The sequence below is a fragment of the Rhipicephalus microplus genome, chromosome 9 (assembly GCF_043290135.1).
Source record: "Rhipicephalus microplus isolate Deutch F79 chromosome 9, USDA_Rmic, whole genome shotgun sequence".
NCBI classification, from domain to species: domain Eukaryota; kingdom Metazoa; phylum Arthropoda; class Arachnida; order Ixodida; family Ixodidae; genus Rhipicephalus; species Rhipicephalus microplus.
The window spans coordinates 12,834,783-12,858,654 of NC_134708.1; the positions used below are offsets into that span (position 1 = coordinate 12,834,783).

Consider the following 23,872-nt stretch of genomic DNA (forward strand, 5'->3'; position numbering starts at 1 on the left):
AAAAAGAATTTAAGAAAAGGAGGAAAAGAAGGTACATAGCACACCATAGACTGAGGTGACTACACCTGCACAATAGCCATGCAACAAGTCATGGCGTATTTGGTTGGCCTCTCTGTTCCTCTGGCTCAGAGTTGCCACATGCAGAGGCAGCTCGTAATCAGAGCGCGAGAGGCAGCGTACCAACCCAATACATCAATGATCTCAGAGCAAATCACTGCGGTTTTGAGCAGTTAGATCACTGTTATCGAAAGAACCTGTATACGTAAAAGCAGTTGGGAATGTTTTGTGACGTCGCACTAACTATCAAACGCCTGTCTAACAAGAAAAAACGCCTTTATCGTTCAGCTAAGCGCTCGCCAACTAACGAACGATGGGCCGCTTATAATACCGCATCTAGTATTTACGTCAGGGCACTCAAACAAGCTAAAGATAACTTCGTCTCTAATGTATTGCCGTCAATGTTAAAAACAAATGTAAAAAAGTTTTGGCGCGTTATCAATCCCCCAAAAGATAATTACATCTTATTGCAAGACTCATCTGGTGACACAGTTCCCATCAATCAGTGTGCAACAGCCCTCAACAACACATTTGCTGGCCAGTTTACAAAAACATCTGATGTTCCACTTCCTTCCACCTTTTGCTACAATCACCTCCCCATGCCACCAATTTTAGTAGACATTTCTGGTATCGCTTCCCTTATCAACAAATTAAGCAACCATTCTTCCCCTGGTTATGATTCGATTAATAGTAAATTTTTAAGAAATACAGTAGAAATTAGTTCCATCATATTAGCCAAGATATTCCAGCAATCACTCGACACTTTTACTCTCCCATCTGAATGGAAAATCGGGAAAGTAGTTCCTATTCATAAATCTGGTAGTAAAAGTTCCCCTGCTAATTATCGTCCCATTTCCCTTACCAGTACGTGCTGTAAGCTATTAGAGCACATCATATTCACAAACCTTGTAAATTTTCTTGAAAGTAATTCCTTCTTCACGTCATCTCAGCACGGCTTTCGTAAATCATACTCCTGTGACATACAACTGGTATCATTTACTAACAGATTACACCGCATTTTGGACAACTCATCACAAGCTGATTGCATCTTTTTGGATTTTTCCAAAGCATTTGATAAGGTATGTCATAAACTTTTACTTCACAAACTAAGCCAACTGAAACTTGATCATAACGTGTTTAAATGGATTGAATTTTTTCTCACAAATCGCTCACAATTTGTTTACGCTAACGGGTATAATTCTTGTTTTACTGAAGTACACTCCGGCGTTCCTCAGGGATCGGTAATTGGGCCTCTCTTATTTCTAATTTATATTAATGACCTCCCCTGCCACATTAAATCCAGAATTCATTTATCTGCTGATGATTGCGTTATTTTTCGTGAGGTAAATAACATAACTGATTCATGTACTCTTCAATCAGACCTTAACACTGTTGATAACTGGTGCCGTACATGGTTAATGGAATTGAACATAAACAAATGTAAAGTCATGCGCGTGTCCCGCAGTGTTTGCAGTCAATTTACTTACTACTTAAACGACATACCTCTTGAATCTACTAACTCGTACAAATACTTAGGCATCCACATAACATCCAATCTCTCTTGGGCAATGCACGTCGAACAAATAATCAACAAAGCTAACCGTACGCTTGGGTACCTACGCCGTAACTTTTCCAAAGCTCCATCTTCATTGAAATCAGCCCTGTACAAAACATTAATACGACCTAAACTAGAATATGCTTCTTCGATTTGGGATCCCAGCCACATTAATTTAATTACATCGCTTGAGCGAGTTCAGAATAATTCCACACGCTTCATATTATCGAACTACAATCGCACTGCCAGTATATCTGCAATGAAAAATAATCTGTCCCTGCCTACCCTGTCACTTCGAAGAAAAGTTTCCCGCCTATCAACTTTTCATAAATTGTATCACCACCCCATCTTGCGCGACGAACTTATTTTGCAACCCCAGTATTTTTCCAACCGTGTCGATCACCGTCACAAGGTTGGAATTATCACTTATCGTACTAACACAGCTGCGCAGTCGTTCCTGCCTCGTTCTTCTCGCGAGTGGAACCACCTTCCTCCTGAAATTGTTGCTATTAATGACAACCATCTTTTTCGTGATACCGTAGCTAACATTGTATACGCAGGACCTATTTAATGTATTTTTGTTTGTACGCTGACTTTTGCTTATATTCGTACTAACGCTGTATTTTTCCCTCCCCACCATGTACCATGTGTTATTCAATGTAATCCACTCCCCTCTGTATTGCCATTTGGCCCTGAGGGTATTATAAATATAAACTTGTGACGAGGCTCAGGGGCTCCGGAACGGGGGGTGCAGTGGGAGCCGTCGCCCCCCCAGGTTAGAAACCAGTGGTTAAACGTACCCCCCCCCCCCCCGCACTAAACGTTGCGCTCACATTTCAGATATACTTCCAGAACCCCTGACAAGGCTGAGGTTCGAGCGAAAACATTTATTTCGTGATTTTCGACTGCACTGTGTAATCTCTGCCTGCGCAGCTGAAAACGCACAAAGCGAAGTGAAATCTGTTCGTTGCTTACTACAGTAATGCGAGACGAATCAAAACAGGTGTGCGACTGCATGGCAATGCAGGGTCGGAGACCATTCAAAACTGATATAGCTTATTCCCTCATGACACCACGTGGACAAACTCATAGCATCACGTATTATGCCAGAAAGAGGAGAAACGCCGGGAGAAAATCACGCGATAGTTTTTTTTTTTTGTATTTTCAGGGGTAAGTTAAGAACCATCTCAACGTTAATAATCTGGAATTTTTTCGAAGGAAGAGCACAGGGTTGTGGGGTAATACCTTAATAACTTAAATACCTTAAAAAGCCAGAGACGCTAATCTGGCTAGAAAAACTTATACGCTATCTTTCACTACTACGTACTGCGCACTACACTACATTACTTATTTAATGTGATTTTGTATTCCAGGTATTTAATGTGGCAATATCTTGAAGTGATTCACATGAGAAATTATTGTTGTACTTATCTGTACAGAAGTGGACTACTAAATCACGTTACAGTGCCAGTTTGATGATTAATTTCGTACCTTTTCCTGGCGCGGTCTCCATCCGGCCGGAGCGAAGACCAGCAGGGGTCGATAGACGAGTTGAAGTGCTTGCAGTCGCATAATGCTGGCGACCTCGGCACGTGGACCAACGAAAAGCCGGTGAGTTCCTCTCGCCACCAAGGCCTGGTTGTCGCCTCCGCTTTCGAGGAGGAACTCGGGATTCCCAAGCTCGTCGGTGGTCGCGTGCCGCCGATGTACCTGCGAAGTGCAGTGCGTTCAAAGAGCGAGTATATGATGATGACCTGTCACGTGTTAAGGTGCGAGGCACGGCTAAGCCAAAGGACGCCAGAAGATAGTGTGAGGTCCAAAAGAAATAAAAGGAAAAGAAAAAAAATCAATCGCAGCATATCCACGGACAGAATGATGATGAGTGGGGCAAAGCATCCATCAGTCAGTCCGTCCATGCGTCCGGCCATCCATCCATTCGTGCGCGCGTTCGTCCATCCATGCGTTCTTCCATGCGTGCATCCGTCCGTGCATCTATCTGTCTGTCCGTCCGCGCGTCCGTTCGTCTGCTTGTCTGTATGTCCGTCCGTCCGTCCGTCCGTCCATCTAGTGAACACTCCAAGTACTACCATCTCGCATCTTTTCATCATACATTCATCATATAGAAGTACAGTCATCCAGCGGACATTCCAAGCACTAAACGAGAGGTGGCTACCTATTACTACTACTACTACTACTACTACTACTACTACTACTACTACTACTACTACTACTACTACGTACATCGCGGGCGCACATCGCGAAGCTACGCACATCGCGAAGCTATGTACATCGCGAAGGTAACTATGTACATCATTTAGGTAACTTTCTTATTCACTCCCCCCTCTGGGCCTCGTGTTCTGCGTGGCTACCAGGGGCTTGGGGAGAAATTTCTCTTGGGGGGGAGGGGGACACCCTTATTACCACTGTATTGGAGGTTGGGCAGGCAGATGTGGTCGACTGTCATTTTTGGCTCTGTATGCCACAGGGGAAAAAAAAGAAACATTTCTGGGGGAGGGGAACAGGCCTCATGCGCCGCCACCTCGCTACGCCACTGGAGACTACCACTACTGCTTCGACTACTACGACGACTACTACTACTACTATCGAACACGAGAGACTAAGACAGCTTCACTGGAAAAATTGGCATGGTATACTTTATTAAGATGACTTCAATGCGCAAGCCATTATGTGGGGATATTTTACCATGTACTTTATATCGCACGCCTTTCGGTCACGCGAATGCTGTTTAGACGAATTGAACATGCGGTTCACGCTCTTCGATTCACGAGGTGTGCGCTGGATCACGTGACTTTTGACCGAATAACGGAAACGCCGTCATTCGTTTTTTTTTTAGGGGAGGGCCCGCACGCGTCGTCCCCGTCGATGCCATCGAAGGTTCCCGCCGCATCACCACTCGCACTCCTCTGCTACCTGTCTCCCACTCTCACTTTCTTCGTCTCTGCCCTCTCCCCTCAAAACACTCGAAGCCATCACTTCACCCTGTCTACGGATCTTGTTCTGGACTCGCTTGGAGGATTCCGTGCTGAACGGTTGTGTCGCCCGCGATCTCCGACACCAGCGCAGCTCTCCCCGATCGGCCCTCCATCCGCGATCTCCTGGCACCGTGTAGCTCTCGCCGATCAGTGCCCCGTCCTCGGACCCCTTCGAATGTGTCCTCTATATTTTTTTTTCTATGTCTTCTCTCGTCCTTCTACACTCATGTGTTGGCGAGTGCTCAATCTTCTCTATCTTACTCTTTCTACTATTCTTTTTATCCCCTTCCCCTGCAAGGAGCTTAGCCAAGTCGCCGCATTCGGCAGACAGTAATTAGCTCCTTTCCTTCAAGAACCACTTACTGCTACTACTACTACTACTTCAAGCCCGTGGCATTTTCGGGGTTCCACTCTGCCGAGTGGTTGGTTTGTTGCCTAGGCTGGTTCGTGCTGCGTTGCCCGCGCCGCAAACTCTCTCGCTCAGTTATCGCCACCGAGTGCAGCATACTACTACTGCTACTGCTACTACTACTACTCCATCCTCCCAAGTGGAAGCTAGATGGGATGCGAAGCAGTAGCGTTGCGCACGGGTGGCGTCAAGGGTTGAACGGCGCTAACGCGGGTGCTGCGGTGAGCGTAGGGAGATACGTGTGAAGCGGTGGCTGGCGTAGGTTTGTCGTTTCTTCAGCATGGACACGTGTGCTGGAACGGAGCTGGCGCGTGGTTCGCCTTGACTACCACGGCCTTGTGATCGGTGAAGCGCACGCTGAAAGGTTTCTGCAAACATTCGACGTCGAAGTTTGCAAAGACCAGATTGACGCACGTTCTCCTTATCGTGGTGGGTAGTCAACGGTGTAGCGAGCGGCGGTCGCAGTAGCGGAGCGAGTGGCGGCAGCGGCAGGTGTTGCGGATGAACGGATGAAGCGGAAACTGCGGGCGCTGCGGCTAGCATGCGGCAGGCGAGGGACAGAGTGACGTTAACGCGCAGCTGCGGCGTGACCTACTTGGCATCGCTCCAGCCCCTGCGACAAGGAAAGCGCGTTGCGGTGCGCTCGTATGGAGGCACGAAGGGACAGCGTTACACAAGCCAAAAAGAGCTGCCTCGCATCTAGAACACCGACTGCTCGCGTTGCACAACCATTCACTGGCCACCCCACTGAATCTTGACCCTCAAGGTAGTGTGCGTTGTCGAACAATAAGAATTCGCAGCGTGCGCGTTAACTAAAAGCTAACTGCGAGTCTCTGTGCCCAATCGTAGTCTTCTGTCCCTTGTATCCATTAGCAGCGATTGGCATGTCCCAGTAGGAAACACCGGTCCATCGCTGCGGGCTTTTCGGCTCCCCAGATTTATCTTCTGTGCAACACCGCGGTGAGCATCAGCATCAACGCCACCGCCAGTGTATAAGTGTTAGCGCCCGCTGCTTGGCATCTACACATGGTTCCCTTTAGCGGGTGATGGTGTAATTTTTTTTAATATATATGAATGTCGATAATACACAGTGAGCTTTCGAGACTCGATTCGCAAGGCGCATGCGCTCGCTTCACGACTACAGATTAAATGATTCTATATCAGATAAAAAAGTTGTGGAAGGTGCTAACTCAACTGTCTTCAAGGTTGGTTTCTCTTATGCGTTTACTGATTTTCGCATAGTCGAGAAACGCAGACCCCTAGCCGCAGTGACTTCAGGGCATGTCACCAGCCGCAAAAAGACCTAAACCACCAGTCGCAAAAAGATCGCAGGGCGAATTGGCATACCATGAGCTCCAGATGTCCCTTCCGAAGACTGGTTCCGCCTTGTGACCGATCAGGGATGAGAAGCATCTGCAGGTCCTTGGCTTCGTCCTGCGCGTAATGGGCAGCACCTCCTCCTGTAATACATCCACTCGCACCGCAGCTAAGGCGCCCGGTCACCACAAGTGGGCGTCTGAGGCTCGGTGCTTCTCGATACGCGAAACTCACCCAACTTGTGATTATGGGCAGATTTAGTTGCGCGTCCACAGCAGCCGTATGGACGCAGTCTGCCAGTCAATCGCAATGGGAGGTTGCGTCCGTACGGCTGCTGCACACGCGCAACTATCTAATTCCTCGCACTCATAAAAAAATTATGCCTTGAAAGGTGGCTTTTTAGCATCAAGTTTCTTATTGCGGAGAAGCCAACGTGTTTTATTTAATTTTTTGTAGTAAGCTCTGTCGCACAACATAACTGCCTTGCGACGAATCATACACAACGTGTGCACGAAGGGGTTAATCACACGCAATATGCTTGCCTCACCGCATTTCCGTGCGGTAAAGTTTATGTACAAGCTTATTTGTCATGCAGTGAAATGTGAAAAGAGTGTCAAATTCACGGGGTCTTGGCGTACGTTTCTTCATTAAACACGCGCAAACGTGGCGCGTTCGGTCACAGTCCGAACATTCAGACTTCTATAGTTCATGCATCGGTAGGCATTCAGCACAATTCTTGACGACGCTAAATCAATAGGATGTTCAGACCAATGCACCGAATTCGATACAACTTGCTGCATTACAAACAAAAAAAGTTTAATATCTTGTGGCAATGAGACGTAGATTTATTAAGTATAATGTCATTTAAAAAAATAATATTACTTTTGATTCTAAGATTTAGAGTAATAAAGTGGCCACTCGGCACGGTGCGAAGATGTATAAAAACCAACTCAAATTACTGCGTGGCAAAAATAAATTTCAATTGAATAGGGACAGAAGGAAACAACAGCATGTGCATTGTACCCGAAACGTACGTTGTTTGGAATTTTCGTGTGCGAAACTTAAGATATTCTTGCACTGTGTAGTTTGAATTGTAGCAGATTTACAGCCTAAAGATGCAGGACTTTAGCGGCTAAGATTTTTAATTTCATTAAAACAGGCGTCTAACAAGTTTTTTTAGAATGTATTTTGAACAAATGGAAATGTCCTTCAATTGAAAAGTCAGACACGCATGTTCTTTTGTGTGCGTCATGTGAGCACGCATATAAGGGCTAACATGCGTCCTTATATGCGTTCGGGCACATGGGACGTTGAGATTGCGGGGCGCCTACCTCGATGTAGATCCAGGAAGTGACCGGATAGTAGTTAGCAGGAATCGGAAGCTTGTCCTTGTGAAGTGTTACTCTGTGCATGCAGACAACAAACAATAAAACATGACATGTGGCAGTGAAGTCACTGAACTGTTTCGTTTTTGTGAGTAAGTAAACTGGTCACTTTTCTTTTCCGGAGGTTCTTTCGTGTGTGCACTGATGACTCAGTAAATTGTTTTGCAATGAATCATCAGGACTTGAATGACAATTTTTCGCAGTCTAGTATTTCACGATGTTAACGATATCTGCCTCATAGCTATTAGCAATGTCTTTCTCACGTTTTGAAAAATAATATACATTTTTTATGCCATGAGCATGAATTTTTATTCGAGACATTTCTGTTCTTATTAAGAGAGAAACAGCCCGCGTCGACCATGCCGGTAGATATATAGGATAGCGTTCGATACAGATAGAAATACTGGGCTAGTAAATAACAAAAGAAAACAAAAACCGTGAACGAAAAAAAAAATCGCAGCATATCCACGAAGTGAATGATGATGAGTGGGGCGACGCTTCGGAGGATTTCATTGGTAAACCCTGAATTGTCCGTCCGTCCGTCTGTCAGTCCGTAAGATACTGTTAATTTTTTAGAGGTATTGTGTAGCCTCATGACTATGCGTAAACCAGTAATGCAATTGCAAATGTACCAGCTTTAGTCAGTTGTTAATTTGTTCCGAACATAATATAGCAAAATGTCTGAACGTAAATGGTCGTACGTATGACTTTGTGTTAGTGTCGTTTTGACCCATTCGAGCAGAGGTCGCTCTCTTGTACTTTCGTTAAAAAAAAGTAAGAGTAATTAGAGGCTATAAAACACGCATTCATCACAAATGCCTTAGACTGTAGAAGCAATGCGATGACCCGATTATGTCGCCCCTTCATCTGTCATGGCAGTTCAGTGGTAGCTCTGTTGTCGATGCCATGCTCTAAGTCATGTGTTGGAATCTCTCCCACGGTTGTTGCAATGATGTGCGAGAAAACACGAAAAAGCGCGGGTATTTAACTAGGCAGTCGTAAAGTAGTCATCATCTTGCCTTGCTGAGCAAAAAGATAATAAAGAGTAATAGCTGTGTTCTGTCTAATTATCTCTGCATGAACTCAAGTAAAACTAAAAAAAAACCAGATGGTGTAACTTCAACCTAAACATGTACGAGTGAGAAGTCTGTCAGTAAATGGTAGTGTTCTTGAGCGACGTAAATAATTATACAACCAATACATTATTTAGTGAGTAATAATTTTCTTATTGGTTGATAGTGGTACTGTAGTTGTCATCGTGGCACACTTGAAGCAAAAAAAAAAATCTTTTTTTTTGTTTAGGACGCAGATTGCTGGCAGAGAAGAGAGGACACGATAAAACCGAGTGCTATCTTGTCCCTCCCATTTTCTTCAAACATTCCACAGGAAAAAAAAAAGAAGTCTTGCTTGACAAGTATATGCTGTAGCAACTAGCCCAGACAGCCACACTGCGGTCACTGTCAAGCATATTTTCCTTTATTAGAATTGGCTACTCACGTTCTGCGCATGTTCCGCCAGCCGTTGCCGTCAGTGTAAAATCCTTCACTGTTGAGGTCGGCGTCGAAGCGACTGACCACGTCACAGCCCGTACTGCTTTGTACAACGGAAGGCTTCAATCTAAAAGAAAACAAAAGAAATTAGTAGAGAATCCCTCGTAAGCAAATTTACGAGCTGACATTCGTTTACAGTTCGCGAAGTTATTGAAACTTCAACAAGCATCAATGTTGCGACTCACTCAAACATCAATGCTGTAATTTGCATTTAGCGTCTTACAGATTAGTAAGCGGCCCCACAGTCCAGGTGAACTCGATGTACGGGCTGTCCTTGTGAAGAGCAATGACTTGCGATATGAAGCCGTTGAATATTTGGTGGATCTCTTGCACCACGGGACCCTACAGTGACAACAAACAGTCCCACCAGATTACGCACCTGATCTGAAAATTTTTGCCCAGATGGTAACTATACGCACATAAATGAGTACTGACACAATTTTTAAGTACCCCAAAAGGGGTATCTTCCGTTTTTATGGTGTGAACTGCCATCGCTCCTTAAAACCGGAGCCAGACAACGCGTACAAAATATTTTAATTTGATTTTAAAGTTCGCCATCCAGCATCCGCAAGCCAGCCCCACTACAATGAACATTGTCACAATTCAACACTGTTCACTGGGTTTGCGAAATTGGCGGCCTGAATTCCTGCATGTAACCTAAATCATACAAATTACTGTCATAGTCTCTGGACGATAATTCTCCCATTGTTATTTACGTGAACCGCGTGAGGCTGACAGCAAACAGGCAGCTGTTGCTATAGTATGAAGCGTGTTGCAGTATTCCCGTGATGTCAAACTTGTGCTGACACGTCAGTATGAAGTCATCCTCTTGATATAGAAACCAAAATCACTGTTTTAAGGTAGTGGTATTAAGAGAGAGAGCGAAATTTATTTTTATTGAAAAGCCGCGAAATCAGCCATTATATGCAAATCACTGACTTGCTACTCTGCGTGGTAGTGGTATTAACCATATATTCAATGAATTCTTATGCATGCACCACGACATGTTTCTTTTTCAGGGCTTTCGACGCTCGCATTCTCATTCATAAAAAAAGGAATATATTCAAAATTCGTCACCATCAGCCACCACCAACTTGCAGTGTGAATCGCTTGTACGTCGTCTTTTCAGTTTCCAGGCACAGGATCGCCCAAATGAAAAGTGCAAGTATTGAGCCTGCTGGCTGTTGCCTTGTTCAACGTCACAGCCTTGTGACAATATCTTCCTCATTTTTTTTTCAACACTCAGACGCAGCAAGCACCGAACCGAACTATTTATGACCTATGCTGTTGTGTTGTGTGTGTGTGCGGTGGTCCTCACCTGAGCCTTTCAAATTCACACGGGAAGTAACCAAATCTTCGCTACATTGATCACGTGATGATTATTAACCTAATAGCGTTAAAGAGCTCGTTTCGCGCAAATGCCGGCGCCGGTGTCGTTGATTGTAATCGAAAAACCATCATCTCGCACGTGATCGAAAAATCGGGCAAGATGCAAATAAGATAAATAATAAGTTTCTGGTCTGAGAAGGGATTGAAAGCGGCTCGTTTACGTGGCAAGCGGGTGTTGTATCACACAGCCAGGCTTCTGCTTGTGAATACAGCGAAAATAAATTCCTCGGGAAATGCAGTGAAAGCAACTTTCACGCTTTAAAAACACACACATCCTGCATGCATGCTTTACAATACAACTTGACATATCGCAGTAATAATGCCTAGCACAAGCGTACGTTGCCATCGTACGTCAGAACATTTGATTATCATAATGACTTCATGGTTTAAAGCCGGCAACCCACTACAAAAGGCACTCAGGTTACTGCGCCTATTCCCTTAAGGCCACGTAATGGGTGCATAGCAAGTTAGAAAAGATTTCATGCGCTAAGTGTTTGAAGTACGCACTAGAGGAACAGGATATCGCTGTTACGTTCAACTCTTAAAGGCAAAGCTGACGGATCCCACATTTTTTCGTATAGTTGATTAATTAACTAAAATATACAGATGTTGCAGTACTTGTTTTCTGATATATCAATTAACCGTGCTACGTAAAATAAGGAAGTTAACTTATTTTCAAGAATTCAACCAGTGCATTGGGACCGAATGAGGATAATGCTGTTTTTTGATCACTTTGAGACATTGACTCAAGTTGAATTTCCCATGATTCACTGAGTTTTCTCTATTCTGTAACTATTTTTTGATATTTTGCTTATTAACATCGTTTGTTTAATCGGCCGTTTATTTCGGCTAAAAACCGGGCATCGCACTCATCCCACCCCGTTGCATGCGAATATGGGGAGGAGGTGGCATAGCGAGACGTCGTTCTCAAAGAAAGACGCGAGTAACATTCTCGATGCAGTGACACGAGTCCAAGTCGTTCCGCTGACCTTAACGATCCGGTAGGTGACGTGGTCCCCCAAGTCCTCCGCCTCGCGGTAGGCGCTGAACGTGTAGTGGCCCGGCGGACTCATGTTTCCCGGTGCCTTGACCTCGAACATGTAGGCACCGAACGTCTGCCGAAGATGGACTGTCGTCTCACGCCTCAAGAGCACGATCCTGGACACCAGGCCAGTCTCCGGGTCCACGACGACGCGGAATCTCTGTGTCATGAGCAGGGAAGCCTTCAGACATTGGCAGGTCTTCGGAGAAAGAGCAAAAAAAACTGCAGAGCACGAACACAGGGCAGAGAATAGAACCATAGCCATACAGTTTAGGATGACACCTTTGCCTAATTTTCTAGATCTCATATGGTTAATCATTGTTGCTGCGTTAAGCACTCTGGGATATGTTAACGAAACCCTTTTAGTGCAGGCAAGCCTTCTGGTTAATTTAAATGGCTGGTTGACGTCTTCATGGAGACATCGCCCAGCTGCAAACAGCAGGCTGCGTATGAGTGGTGGTACCGGGATCGACCCTCAGCTTAGGAGGAACATAACAGAAGCCCGCTAGGGGACGCTCGTAGCACTTTTTGTCATTCTTGTGTACAGCATCTTTCCGTGTCCCTAATCTGCTTCAGATTTCTGAAGAACCAATGTCTCCAGCAAACAGCCCAATGGTTCGTCTATTCACTAGGCCTACCTCGTTCTCAATGAAGCTGGCTGGCTCGTCGAGTTTTAGGAAGTCCGGGACCACTTGGGAAGCGGGTGGTTCGCGTTTAACGTGGTACAGGCTGGCGCCCAGTGGCTCCACCGTCACTTGAAACACCAGTGATGATGTATTGTTGCCTAGGGCTTCCGGTGCTTCAAAGCGGTGTGGAGCCGATGGAACTACCTGCAGTGTGAAGCAGAAAGACAGACCTAGCCGCGGTGGTTTGGAACAAATCACGGAGAAATTATTAAGTAACACAAACAATCGCTTTGTCCTTTTAATTACGTTTTTTTGCATATTGCATTGTATCAGCGTCAATTTAGGCTGAAGTTGTGACGTGTTGCGCAAGCAGAACGAAAGAACAGAAACCACACACACACAAAAAAAAATGTTGGTAGAGGCTGCACTCTGTTCTGTGTTCCTGTGTTGTTTTTGTTTTCTGCTTGCGCAGCACGTCGAAAGGTTAGCATGAACCATCCAGCATGCAATGAAGTTTTAATTTAAACGGTCAATCTGATCGGTCGATTGATCGTTGTGGTTGTCTGTTTCTGTGTATTGGGGTAGGGATTCATGATATATCAACTCGTCCAAATTTCATTTTTATTATAAATCGAGCTGTCCAGTTTGTAAACATCGATGCAAGGTTATGCTTTCACGTAGCAAAGCTCCTCCTCCTACTAATGCCAGTCTGCCTCTCGAGTTCGGACCACATGCATCGACACATTGAAAAGTACACACGCACGTGGCGTCTATGCAAAACGGCCAACTTTTACGTCATTTAATACACAGAACACGTACCTGCGACTCGACCTTGGCTCCCGCGGGTCCCACGACGCTGATGGTTCGTTCGTCGCTGCCGTTAATTGGAAGCCGTACGTGGTACGAAACTGGGACGCTCGCCGGGTTGTACACCAGCACGGAAAACTGTCGACAACCAAATGAACGTCCCCCACATCCACAGTCGCCCTCTTCCCCACTTTCGTTCGAATTGGAGGGGAGAGTACGAAGCATCTACACGCTATAATAAAGTAAATCAGTTCTATAGCGTTGGGGGAAGACATGTCTGCTTGTCGAAACATCGGCTCCAGCTCACAACCTGTGTTTACGGCTTTCATCATGCAGTACGTCAGGGAAGATAAAACCATACTTTCGAAATGGCTCAGTTAGTGGAGATACATAATAGAATTGTAACACTTTGCTAAATCGTTCTCTATTCTCGTCAGACTGCGTAGTCACGTGTTATTTATTCTAACATTCCGTTCTTGTTATTAAGACTACAGCCACTGTTGCTTCCCCTGACTGTAAGAGTGGTTGTTTTCCTATCCATATGGGCTATATCTTAAAAAGTTCATTAACAACATCTAAAAATACAAAGAATGCGACTGTTACGTCCTCCAGATGTATCCTGTTTGTTTTCGGGCACAGTTCGAGACGCGAGCAGTCTGTTCACGTGGCGTCGCGAGTAAGTAGACTTTCGTTTGGTTCATTTGCGAAGCATATCGCTCGTGAATTGCCATCTATTATATGCAGTCGCAAGCCCGCTCTGCCTCGTCTCACACGAATATCGAGCGCGATAAACTAATTTCAATCGTTTTGTGTGTTTGCGATGGCGCAAGTGGAGACGGTAGCGTGTAGCCGAAAAGCGCCAAATCCAGATAGGCCTGACGCTTAGTGCTGACATTGCCCACGTGTTTGATGAAGAAATAAGAGGCGAGGAGGAGATATCGCCCGTGGGAAGGGTAGTGAAGGCGAGAAAAAACCACTCTCGCCTTGGAAGTCGGAGTGGTTTAGAAGTTTCTTAACTACGCCTACTGAGAAAGAGAGAGAAAATACATGTAAGAAAGGTAGGGAGGTTAACTAGACTACGTCCAGTTTGCCACCCTACACGTGTGTAGAAGGAAGTAATCAAGTAAAAGGGAGAGGGAGATGGACATTGCACACAACACACCCAGTGCTGGGTTTTACAGGCTCAGTGTTGTTTCTTTCAAGAATTGTAGAAGGAAGGCTCCTGTGGCTTTCTGGGCAGTCTACAGAGGAATAAGAATAAGGTGGAGCGTATTCGGCAAGCATTTTGAAATCATGGAGGGTAGTTTACACCTACCCGTCAAGAGGTTTTGCCGGTTGTTACCTATACGGAGAAAAAAACTGGAGCCTTACAAAGAGAGTTCAACTTAAATTGAGGACGGTGCAGCGAACTACGCAAAGGAAACCGATTGGTCTAACTTTAAGAGACAGGAAGAGAACAGAGTCGGTTAGGGAACAAATAGGTGTTAATGGCATCATAGTTGAAATGAACAAAAAGAAATGTACATGAACAGGGACCGTAAGCGTGTAAGCAGCATAACCGTGGGTCATTGAGGGTAACTCACTGAATTCCAAGAGAAATGAAGGATAACCGTGGGTCATTGAGGGTAACTGACTGAATTCCAAGGGAAGTAAACCGCGCGAGGGGTAGACAGAGAGTTAGGTGGACAGATGAGATTAAGAAGTTTGTGGGTATAACATGGCAGCAGTAAGCACAGAACAGGGCTGATCGGCGAAGCCTGAGAGGCGTTTGTCCTGCAGTGGGAATAGTCAGGCTGATGATGATGATGATGATGATGATGATGATGGCGATGACGATGATGATGATAATAATGATGATGACAATGTCAGCTGACATGCCAGTTCGTGCTCGTATGATAACATAAACACCTCTCGTTCGTTCTCAGTGAAGGGGCATGTGCTCTGGTTGAGGAGGTGACAGAAACCCATCTGCTTTGCTACGTCCATTGATGAGGGAACGCCAGGATTCATCATGGAGACCAGGCCACTGGCAATCACCAACTGCACCGAATAGAACACACGCCCGCCGATGATTGCGTAGAATAAAGATGCGTAACTTTCGGGTTTTTCACATAATTATAGTGACCACCACGATTGTGTTGAATTTAGCCTTGTCCTGTCAACGGTAAACAATGTTTTTCTTCCTCAATGAAAAGTTAACACCAGACGGCAATGCCTTCTTTTCACAAGCTTGACGTCACATATAACGGAAGTGATGCTGCTCGCATGGTGTTTACCTGATGGACCTTTCTGACAGAATCTACAACTTAAATGAAGTAATCCAAATATCTGCCATTGTCTGATTAGGAATGCAGTGCGTACGCGAATAATAAATGAGGTGAGAAGTGCTTCCGCAAATTCACTGACGACCGTCACCACATGTGTTACATTTCAGAGGCAATGCTTCATCTTTACTTCCATGTCTGATAGCCCCGCCGCGGTGGTCTAGTGGCTAAGGTACTCGGCTGCTGACCCGCAGGTAGCGGGATCGAATCCCGGCTGCGGCGGCTGCGTTTCTGGTGGAGGCGGAAATGCTGTAGGCCCGTGTACTCAGATTTGGGTGTGCGTTAAAGAGTTCCAGGTGGTCGAAATTTCCGAAGCCCTCCACTGTGGCGTCTCTCATAATCATATGGTGGTTTTGGGACGTTATACCCCACATATCTATCTATCTATCTATCTATCTATCTATCTATCTATCTATCTATCTATCTATCTATCTATCTATCTATCTATCTATCTATCTATCTATCTATCTATCTATCTATCTATCTATCTATCTATCTATCTATCTATCTATCTATCTATCTATCTATCTATCTATCTATCTATCTATCTATCTATCTATCTATCTATCTATCTATCTATCTATCTATCTATCTATCTATCTATCTATCTATCTGTTTCTGATAATCTTTGGTCGTTAATAAGGTTGGTGTTTGTTACATACGTGTTTGTTAAACACATACGTTAGCCAAAGGTGCGTGGCGTATGTGGTGCACTTGATGATAGACATACACTTTGCAATGGCTTGTCGCAAAGAAAGAATACCAACTTGAACAATGTAACCAACATCAGACCACTACAGTTAAACTAACCTTGTGTAAAGAGTAAATAGCTGCATTAGAATCCACAAAAGAAACTGTACAGGCACGCCCGACGATGTTTACGGTACGGAGTTATCTGCAGAAGACCTGCCATATCTGAAAATTACTCTATTACTTCTTACGAAAGTAAGGGGCTCGTTTTCGGTATTATGCGCAACTAATGAAACCAACAAGCAGTTAAGCCAACAAAATCTTATGGGAAATTATTTGTGGCTTTTTAATGGCGTCGTAATTATTCTCACCTAAACTGAAAGGAAACAATAATAATATATGTGGTTTACGTCCGAAACCCACGATATGATTATGAAAGACGCTGTATATAGTGGAGGACTCCGGCAATTTCGACCACCTGGCGTTCCTTTAATGTGCACTGACATCGCACAGTACACTGGCCTCTGCCGTTTCGCCTCCATCGAAATGCGACCACGACGTACGGCCGGGATCGAACCAGCGACCTTCGGATCAGCAGCCAAGCAGCCCATAGCCACTGCTCCGCCGAGGCGGACTATTGAAAGGAATTGAATTGAGAAAAGAAAATCACATTTTCAGTCGGTGAGATCCGAACTCGCAACCTTCGAATAATGCGTCTGATGCTCTAGCATATGAGCTACTATGGAAGGTGCTCCCGTTTCCACTTTTTTTTTGTAGGGTATTTGTTAGGGTTTTTGTGAGCTTAGCACCTGGATGTGTCAGTCAGCGCCACCCGTAGTCCTATAGTGGCCAGTGTGGAAGACAATTTAGCACATGGCATCATGGGGCACGTGACCTTCACACGAGGTGGCGGCTGACCAATAAACCCTCAGATGTTATCTAAGGCGTCAAGACTGCAGAGACAAAGCCCTCGCTACGAATGTACGAAACTAAGCACGAAGCTCCAAAGAGCTCGTTTTCAGGTATTGTACGTAACTAATGAAACCGATGGACCAATAAGTAAAGGAAAGCACGAGGGATATTACTCAGGATTTTTTTAATGACATTGCAATGATTCTTACCTAAATATAAAGAAACTGAAAAGAAAGAAAAATACTTGTTATACTTCCGTCAGAAACAGTGCGTGCAATAGCTGGTTCGTAAGTAAAGCTATGTAGCAAAGTATGGCCGCAAGCATAGACTCCTTGGTGGGCCTAGTGGAACGAAAGAGATTGCCTGCCGTAGTTACCGAGACATTCAAAGCGAACAGGCTTATTGCATTCGTGCTGCAGCAATGTATCGTTATGGCTTCATCTTTCTTCTTAGGTACGCTACACATATTTAATACATGTGCCAACTAGCCCACCAGCAGATTCTTCGGTTGCTTCCGTCGATCCACTGAGCTCACTAAAAGTTAATGTATTACGCAGTAAGTCCTCGGCATAAGATGTAATGACTGTAAGCTGATGGCTTTTAGGCACAACGAGTACATTTACACATTCGCATTTCAAGCCCACAGCTTCAACATGTGTATGAATATCACGTGGTCTTGATATCATGAGTTTAGGTGCGTCCACACCTTTCAAGAATCCGGCTAACGTTACATCAGCAAAAAGATAGTAATGCCTTACCTCACACTCCTTGATGCCCTTGTAGAGCATGAGGGCGTAGTCGTGGGCCACATCGTCCGTGCTAGTGCCCCTGTGCGGAGAACGCACCACCAAGTGTTTCCGAGCAGAGAAAACCAACGTGAGCCGAGAAAGAACAGAAGTTTGCGGAAAGGTTTACCACTCACGTGATGCCATCGTGGTGCTGTAGTGTGGCCACCGCCTCGCCTGCACCGGAGATCGGATGCCCATATATGGGCGTGATGACGCTGTTCTCATATTCGTCACGCAGTGACACGCGACGCAAAATCTAAACGTTCAGCATCCTCTTTCTCTGTCTCGCGTAAGTACGCTTTGATGGCAGTATATAGGCTCTGACACCAGTCAACTGCGGAACTGCGGAGTCAACTGCGGAACTTATCAGTGAGGTCTTCCAATAGTACAAGCTCATGTTTTAGTGAAGTCTAAATACACCATTAGACACTCAGTCGATACGAAGCACAACAAATAAATTAGTTGCAGCAATTGAGAGCGAGGTAATCATGAATACTTCATCATAAACGTGGCATTATTCAGGCTATAAGGCCTCATTTGTATGTTTCATTTGAATGTGACTCTAAATGAAAAGCCAGCGTGAGGGAATTAAAGCAATTGAAAGGAATCACGCGAGCACGCGAGCTGCACGTTCACTTTGTCTTTACGGCATTCCCATGATTAAAACAAAATGTGGTGAAGGAGCATGTAGAGGGGGGTATTCCATCTGTAAAAACGCCGAACCCGGGGAAGGGTGGAACATGCAGGGTGTGCCCGCGTTTCCCTAGGCGAAATCTTTACTCTTTACTGTTCTAATCGCCACTGGTCCACTAATCCACCATCACTTTGCAGATAAGTTTGAATAAGTGGTGTTTCCAATAGATAAATTTGCCGTTGATATTCACGCTTGTGTCTCTGGTTTAGATAAGAAACTTGATCGCCTCGAAACTTTTTATCGGGGATTGTGACACCACTGCTGAGCCAAACAATGTGTAAGCAGTAACGGTGACGAACCTTCAACTCCTATTACGCGTATGTATAGTATGGAGTGGACAGCTGGTGAGTAGTGACATTTAACCAATTTTCGTGGCGCATACCCATTTATGAGGGACAGTGAAGACGTCATGACACGCCGACAAGCCGAGACTAAAATGTGCTTTGCCTCTAATATATGAAAGAAGCGTTCCTGAGCTCTCTGTGATGGCTGTCATTGCGGAGAGACGCTACACCAAATCCTGTGCGACTGTCCGTTTTATGACATCTAGAGACAGTCACTGGTGTCCGTTCTCGCGCGCATCAACAACAGCCAAATGTCTGTGGACACTATTCTGTCAAGTGCCCGAGAGAAGACGTTGCAACAGAAGGCGACAAAATTTCTGTTGAAATTCCTACGTGACACGGACTTGAACAAGCGGCTCTAACAGCAATGTTACACACCGCAAAAGACAAGACTAGACCACGACTGAGTGTGCGCGCGTGTGCTGCCGAATGTGCTGTGTTTATCTCTCTTCCCTCTCTGCTCTCTATCTTTCATATCCCCCATCCCCCTCCCATGCGCAGGGTAGCAAACCGGCTGCCTATAGGCTGGTTGACCTCCCTGCCGTTCTTTTCCTCCTATTTTCCTTCCTTCCTGAGAAATAATTGTCGAGGAAAATTGTCACGCCAGATGCCTTTTGCCTTCGAGTCGTCTTCGGCGGATGTATGAAGACTCAAGGAGTTCTTTTTTTTTCTGCGTGAAACCTCGTGACATCAGGATGCTCTTACAGCAACCTGTTGAACACACGCCCACAGTCTGTGCAATAGGATGACGAAAGAACTGAAATATACGATTGTGCAGTGCTTACCCAGTTGAGTGACTCGAGCTGTAGCGCCTTCTGCCCCGTGAAGTGACAACTGCTTGCTCGCCTGCTCGGAACAAATGATAAATGCCAAAAATAACAAAATTATTTGCGCCAAACTTGCTGCGTACTTTGTGAAGAAAGAAGACATCGACGAAAATGAATGGCTGCCCGAACAAGGCTGCTGAATTAATTTATGATTATTATCACCAAAGAACTTCGGTCACTATATTTGTAAGACAGGCAAGGCTAGATCTTGGTTCGCGGTGGCGTTGTTACAGTTCTTAAAACACTTAGCTTCTCCTTTTCATAATAAGTAGAAAATAGATACAGTTGCGTAAATACGACAAGTATCTCCCAATGAGCCTATTTTATTTTACGAGACTTAATGGGATTCGTTTTGTGTGTGTGTCACACAGAAGTTCTTTCATTAAACTATGTTGTTCCAATAATGCTTCGTGTATGGAGTATACGCTTCCATCTGGTGTTGCAGAATGACCTACGTCCAAAAAGATTTTATAGTTACCTTCAGTAGGTTGTTCTGTAGAGCTAATCAAATACAGGTCAACTGCAAGCACACATAAACACATTGTGTGTCCACTTGTGTCTACGCATGTCCTGTGTTTCACTTGTGCTACAAGGAAACCTATACTGCCGAATCGCTACGTCCAAGCCCACATCGCATCCATCGTGAACTTTCGTAGTCAGCCTACAAATACAGGTGACAACAATGGACTACCTTTTCTTTCTTCGTGCCCTTTCGTAAACCGAGAAAATTGTCAATGACGACAGCTGAAAGCAGCGGACTTGCCTGGAGAAACCCGTTTGCGTATCGCACCATCATCTTCAAATTCGGCCTGGTCGAGTAGAAGCCCGTCCAGGTACGGCCAGGACGGTCGGTGTAAGGCATCAGGTCTCCAGCAAAGCGAGGCCAACTCCGATGCACCGAATGCAAGGCCTTCGTGCCATGTTCAAATTGAATGTAAAGAGAGGCATAACACAAAAAAAAAAAACGACTTTACTGAGTGACCTTTAGAGCCATGTTCACAACGTCGCACTAAATACAGGCCAGATCAACGGAATCTGTCACTACAAAGATGTATACCCGCGTTAACCTTCGAACACGAATTTTTCAAAGGTTTTTAGTTAACAAAGACTGCGTTCAAAAAGCCAACATAGACAACTTTAATGCTACTGGGCTTGTCAAGGCATTTTCACTTCATATTTATTGAAAATCAAAACTATGCTCACGCCGTAATTTATTGGGTCAAACCCACTTAGGCACGACGGTAGGTGCACGTCTTGATGTCATTTGCTTTGCTGAACGAAATAAGGTGTTGGAGCTTTTGCACACACGAGTGTCGCGCTCACTTTTGCAGCAGCTACAGCAAGGAAGTAAACATTACGATTACCGTTCGACAACAACAAACGACTGTTCGTGAAATCCTTACTCCTTGTTGGATGCTGCGCGCCCATATCCAGTTCCTTTTTCCAAGCGAAGGGTTCTTTTCGGATACTTCAAAATATAATAGAAGCTCCGAATCCCCATATTTGGGGACACGTCCAGGTGCAGACGTGTGCCACCATTGCCGGAAACTTTGACAAGCTTACGAACATGCTTTTGCCTCAAATAACACACACACACACAAAGTAAAGAAACACTCAACGACAAGCACGACCCGCTTGTGCTTGTCGTTGAGTGTTTCTTTACTTTGTGTGTGCGTCATTTGCGGCAGAAGCATGTCAGTAAGCAAGTACCAACTAGGCCAACAATCAGTATTGTTACTTTGACAAGCACTGCAGCAGGGCCGTGTCCAGCCTGGATATCTCGTGGTTGAGTAAGGCACCTAAAAACCGCAACGCTGCGGACGCTGAACGTACTCTTTTTTTTTTCCACGAACCATTTCTGATTGGAGTTCGCAGCCTGAAAATATTGTTTTGGTTGGTATGTGGGGTTTAACGTCCCAAAACCACCATATGATTATGAGAGACGCCGTAGTGGAGGGCTCCGGAAATTTAGACCACCTGGGGTTCTTTAACGTGCACCCAAATTTGAGCACATGGGCCTACAACATTTCCGCCTCCATCGGAAATGCAGCCGCCGCAGCCGGGATTCGAACCCGCGCACTGCGGGTCAGCAGCCGAGTACCTTAGCCACTAGACCGAAAATATTGTTTCTTTAGAATCTGCGAGTGTATTTGGAAGTGCGCTACTTATTGATTTGGAAATAAAGTAAACCAGTGAATGTTCATCGCTTTCACTTTTGCATTTCGTCGTTTTTTTCACTACGTGTTTTATTGATGCAGTGTTACTTCATTGTTTGCAAATGCTGCATTTACGCACCTGACGTATTCCGGGAAGAGTTCTTTTTTTTTGTTTACTTTTATACTTCTTATAGTGTGCGTCACTTTCCTAAGCACTGTATTATTTTTTTTGACAGGCTGCGCTGGTAATACTTCTAGATATGCCGTAAGATTGCTTTGTTCCCCTTTTCTGTGAGCTTGTGTGCCTTACGGCTCCATTTGTGCTTGTAAATTTGAAACTGTACATTTTACCACCTGCATGGTCCTTTGTGACCGCAGTATACTGTAAATGAAATAAATGAAGTAAATAAATAAGAGTGCCTAAGAACGAAGCCTCCCCGAGATCCGAGACTAACTAGTAAGGTCTAGACTAACACCCTAGACTAACACCACCGAGGTCTAGACTAACACCCTACCTCCACGTAGCAGGCGGGGGTCGAGTGCACCACATGGACTCGTGGCCGCGTCCGCTGAGTGGCGGACATCCGGTTGGCTTTTGCCAAGATGGCGTCCTGCCTCGGAAACCTCTCGTCGCCGTCAGCGAAGCACAGGTCGCAGCCCGACATCATCGCCACCGTGTCGTTCGTGTAGACGTCCGCCTACGTAGCAAGGAAACCCCGGAGTGACGGCAAAGAGGGACTCACAATTTGTTTGCGTAAAAAATAATTAAACAAATCACAGGGTATCTTATGCATTCACGTAAGATGACACAAAGGCGAAACACATCATCTTATTTTCTTTTCTATTCATGCGTTGATCTTGCCCCGCCCACCTCCAAAATCTTTCTGCACCCAAGGGAATTTTGCATTGCCTCCGTGATCGGTTCCCTTTTGACTGACAGCATTTTTGGGAATTGTGTCCCGGAGCAGTCGCGGAGCAGTCTAGAATTTCCCCAAAACCAAAAAGGGGCAGAACTTCCCGGTTTTGTGGAGGGGCGAATTGAATACCAGCCGTTGCGCGTCGTCTGCTGATCTTCTGCTACGCGCGCGGCACGCAAAGCATGCTGGGATTGCACAGCGTCACTCCGCATATTTTTTCGGAGCACCTCGAAGCAACAAAAACATAAAAAACATGTGCCCCAACAGGGTGCGCCCTGCATGGTTACCGAAGACGGTAGGTGCACACCGGTGCGTTTTCCCGAAAATACCATGAGAGACGATATGATGACGTATTGGTGATGTCATAATGACGTCATTATGATGTCATAATAACATAGGAAAACTGAGCGAAAGAAAACAAACAAACAAGGACGACAAGCACACGGGAACGAGAGCCGTATACCTAGATTATGAACCGCCAACTGGCCCAATCATCTATTCTGATGAGTAATGATGAAATCGTAAGTTTTGAAAATCTGCGACGTCATGGTAACGTCATGCGGTGACGACATCTCGTGATCATTTTTTTGTATTACTTGTGCTGATGCCACCAATGGGGAGTTTTTGTGTTCAGTATAGATCCAACTGAAGAAAGGGAAGAAAAAGGGTTTTGCCATCGTGTCGTCTCCCACGCCAAGAAAATGAACAGATGCCCATGATACTTTGATACTTTTTTGTGAGTCCTGAATTGTTACGTATATGACTCTCTTTAAAGTTTAAAGGCACAAATCAACTCTCTTCGGAGGTTATTGTACCCTCTTGAAGGAGTGTTACACCCGAAAGAGAGTCAACGTGTCTCTAGGGAGAGTAACACATACACTTTCTAGGGTGTGATTGAGTGCACAAGGGTTACTGCGAGTTTTATTAACAATGATTTAGCTTCAAGAGGCGGCACTTGTTAATAGTATCGTAAGTATACCTGGCGTCTCGCATATTGTATAAGAGTAGCTGCCGTCGCACGTTCAGCCTGAACGGATCCCTGCAAGCGAGAAATAAAAAAAAAAAACGTTGTTTTTTCACTAAGTACAAA

The 23,872-nt window shown here is 45.1% G+C and overlaps 1 protein-coding gene across 1 annotated transcript in view; it reads right to left on the reverse strand.

The window, feature by feature from the left end:
• The window catches only part of LOC119164865 (lysosomal alpha-mannosidase), a 68,828-nt gene that overhangs the window by 2,384 nt on the left and 42,572 nt on the right, over positions 1 to 23,872 (reverse strand). Inside the window, exons 5-19 of the mRNA XM_075874343.1 lie at positions 23,762 to 23,821; positions 22,381 to 22,563; positions 20,473 to 20,619; positions 19,668 to 19,728; positions 17,979 to 18,018; positions 17,815 to 17,884; positions 15,039 to 15,170; positions 13,143 to 13,268; positions 12,336 to 12,527; positions 11,645 to 11,857; positions 9,490 to 9,608; positions 9,214 to 9,333; positions 7,663 to 7,735; positions 6,362 to 6,448; positions 3,104 to 3,322 (exon numbers count right to left, since the gene is read on the reverse strand). Of these exons, the coding sequence (XP_075730458.1) occupies positions 3,104 to 3,322; positions 6,362 to 6,448; positions 7,663 to 7,735; positions 9,214 to 9,333; positions 9,490 to 9,608; positions 11,645 to 11,857; positions 12,336 to 12,527; positions 13,143 to 13,268; positions 15,039 to 15,170; positions 17,815 to 17,884; positions 17,979 to 18,018; positions 19,668 to 19,728; positions 20,473 to 20,619; positions 22,381 to 22,563; positions 23,762 to 23,821 (1,842 nt within the window). The remainder of the gene's footprint in view (positions 1 to 3,103; positions 3,323 to 6,361; positions 6,449 to 7,662; positions 7,736 to 9,213; positions 9,334 to 9,489; positions 9,609 to 11,644; positions 11,858 to 12,335; positions 12,528 to 13,142; positions 13,269 to 15,038; positions 15,171 to 17,814; positions 17,885 to 17,978; positions 18,019 to 19,667; positions 19,729 to 20,472; positions 20,620 to 22,380; positions 22,564 to 23,761; positions 23,822 to 23,872) is intronic.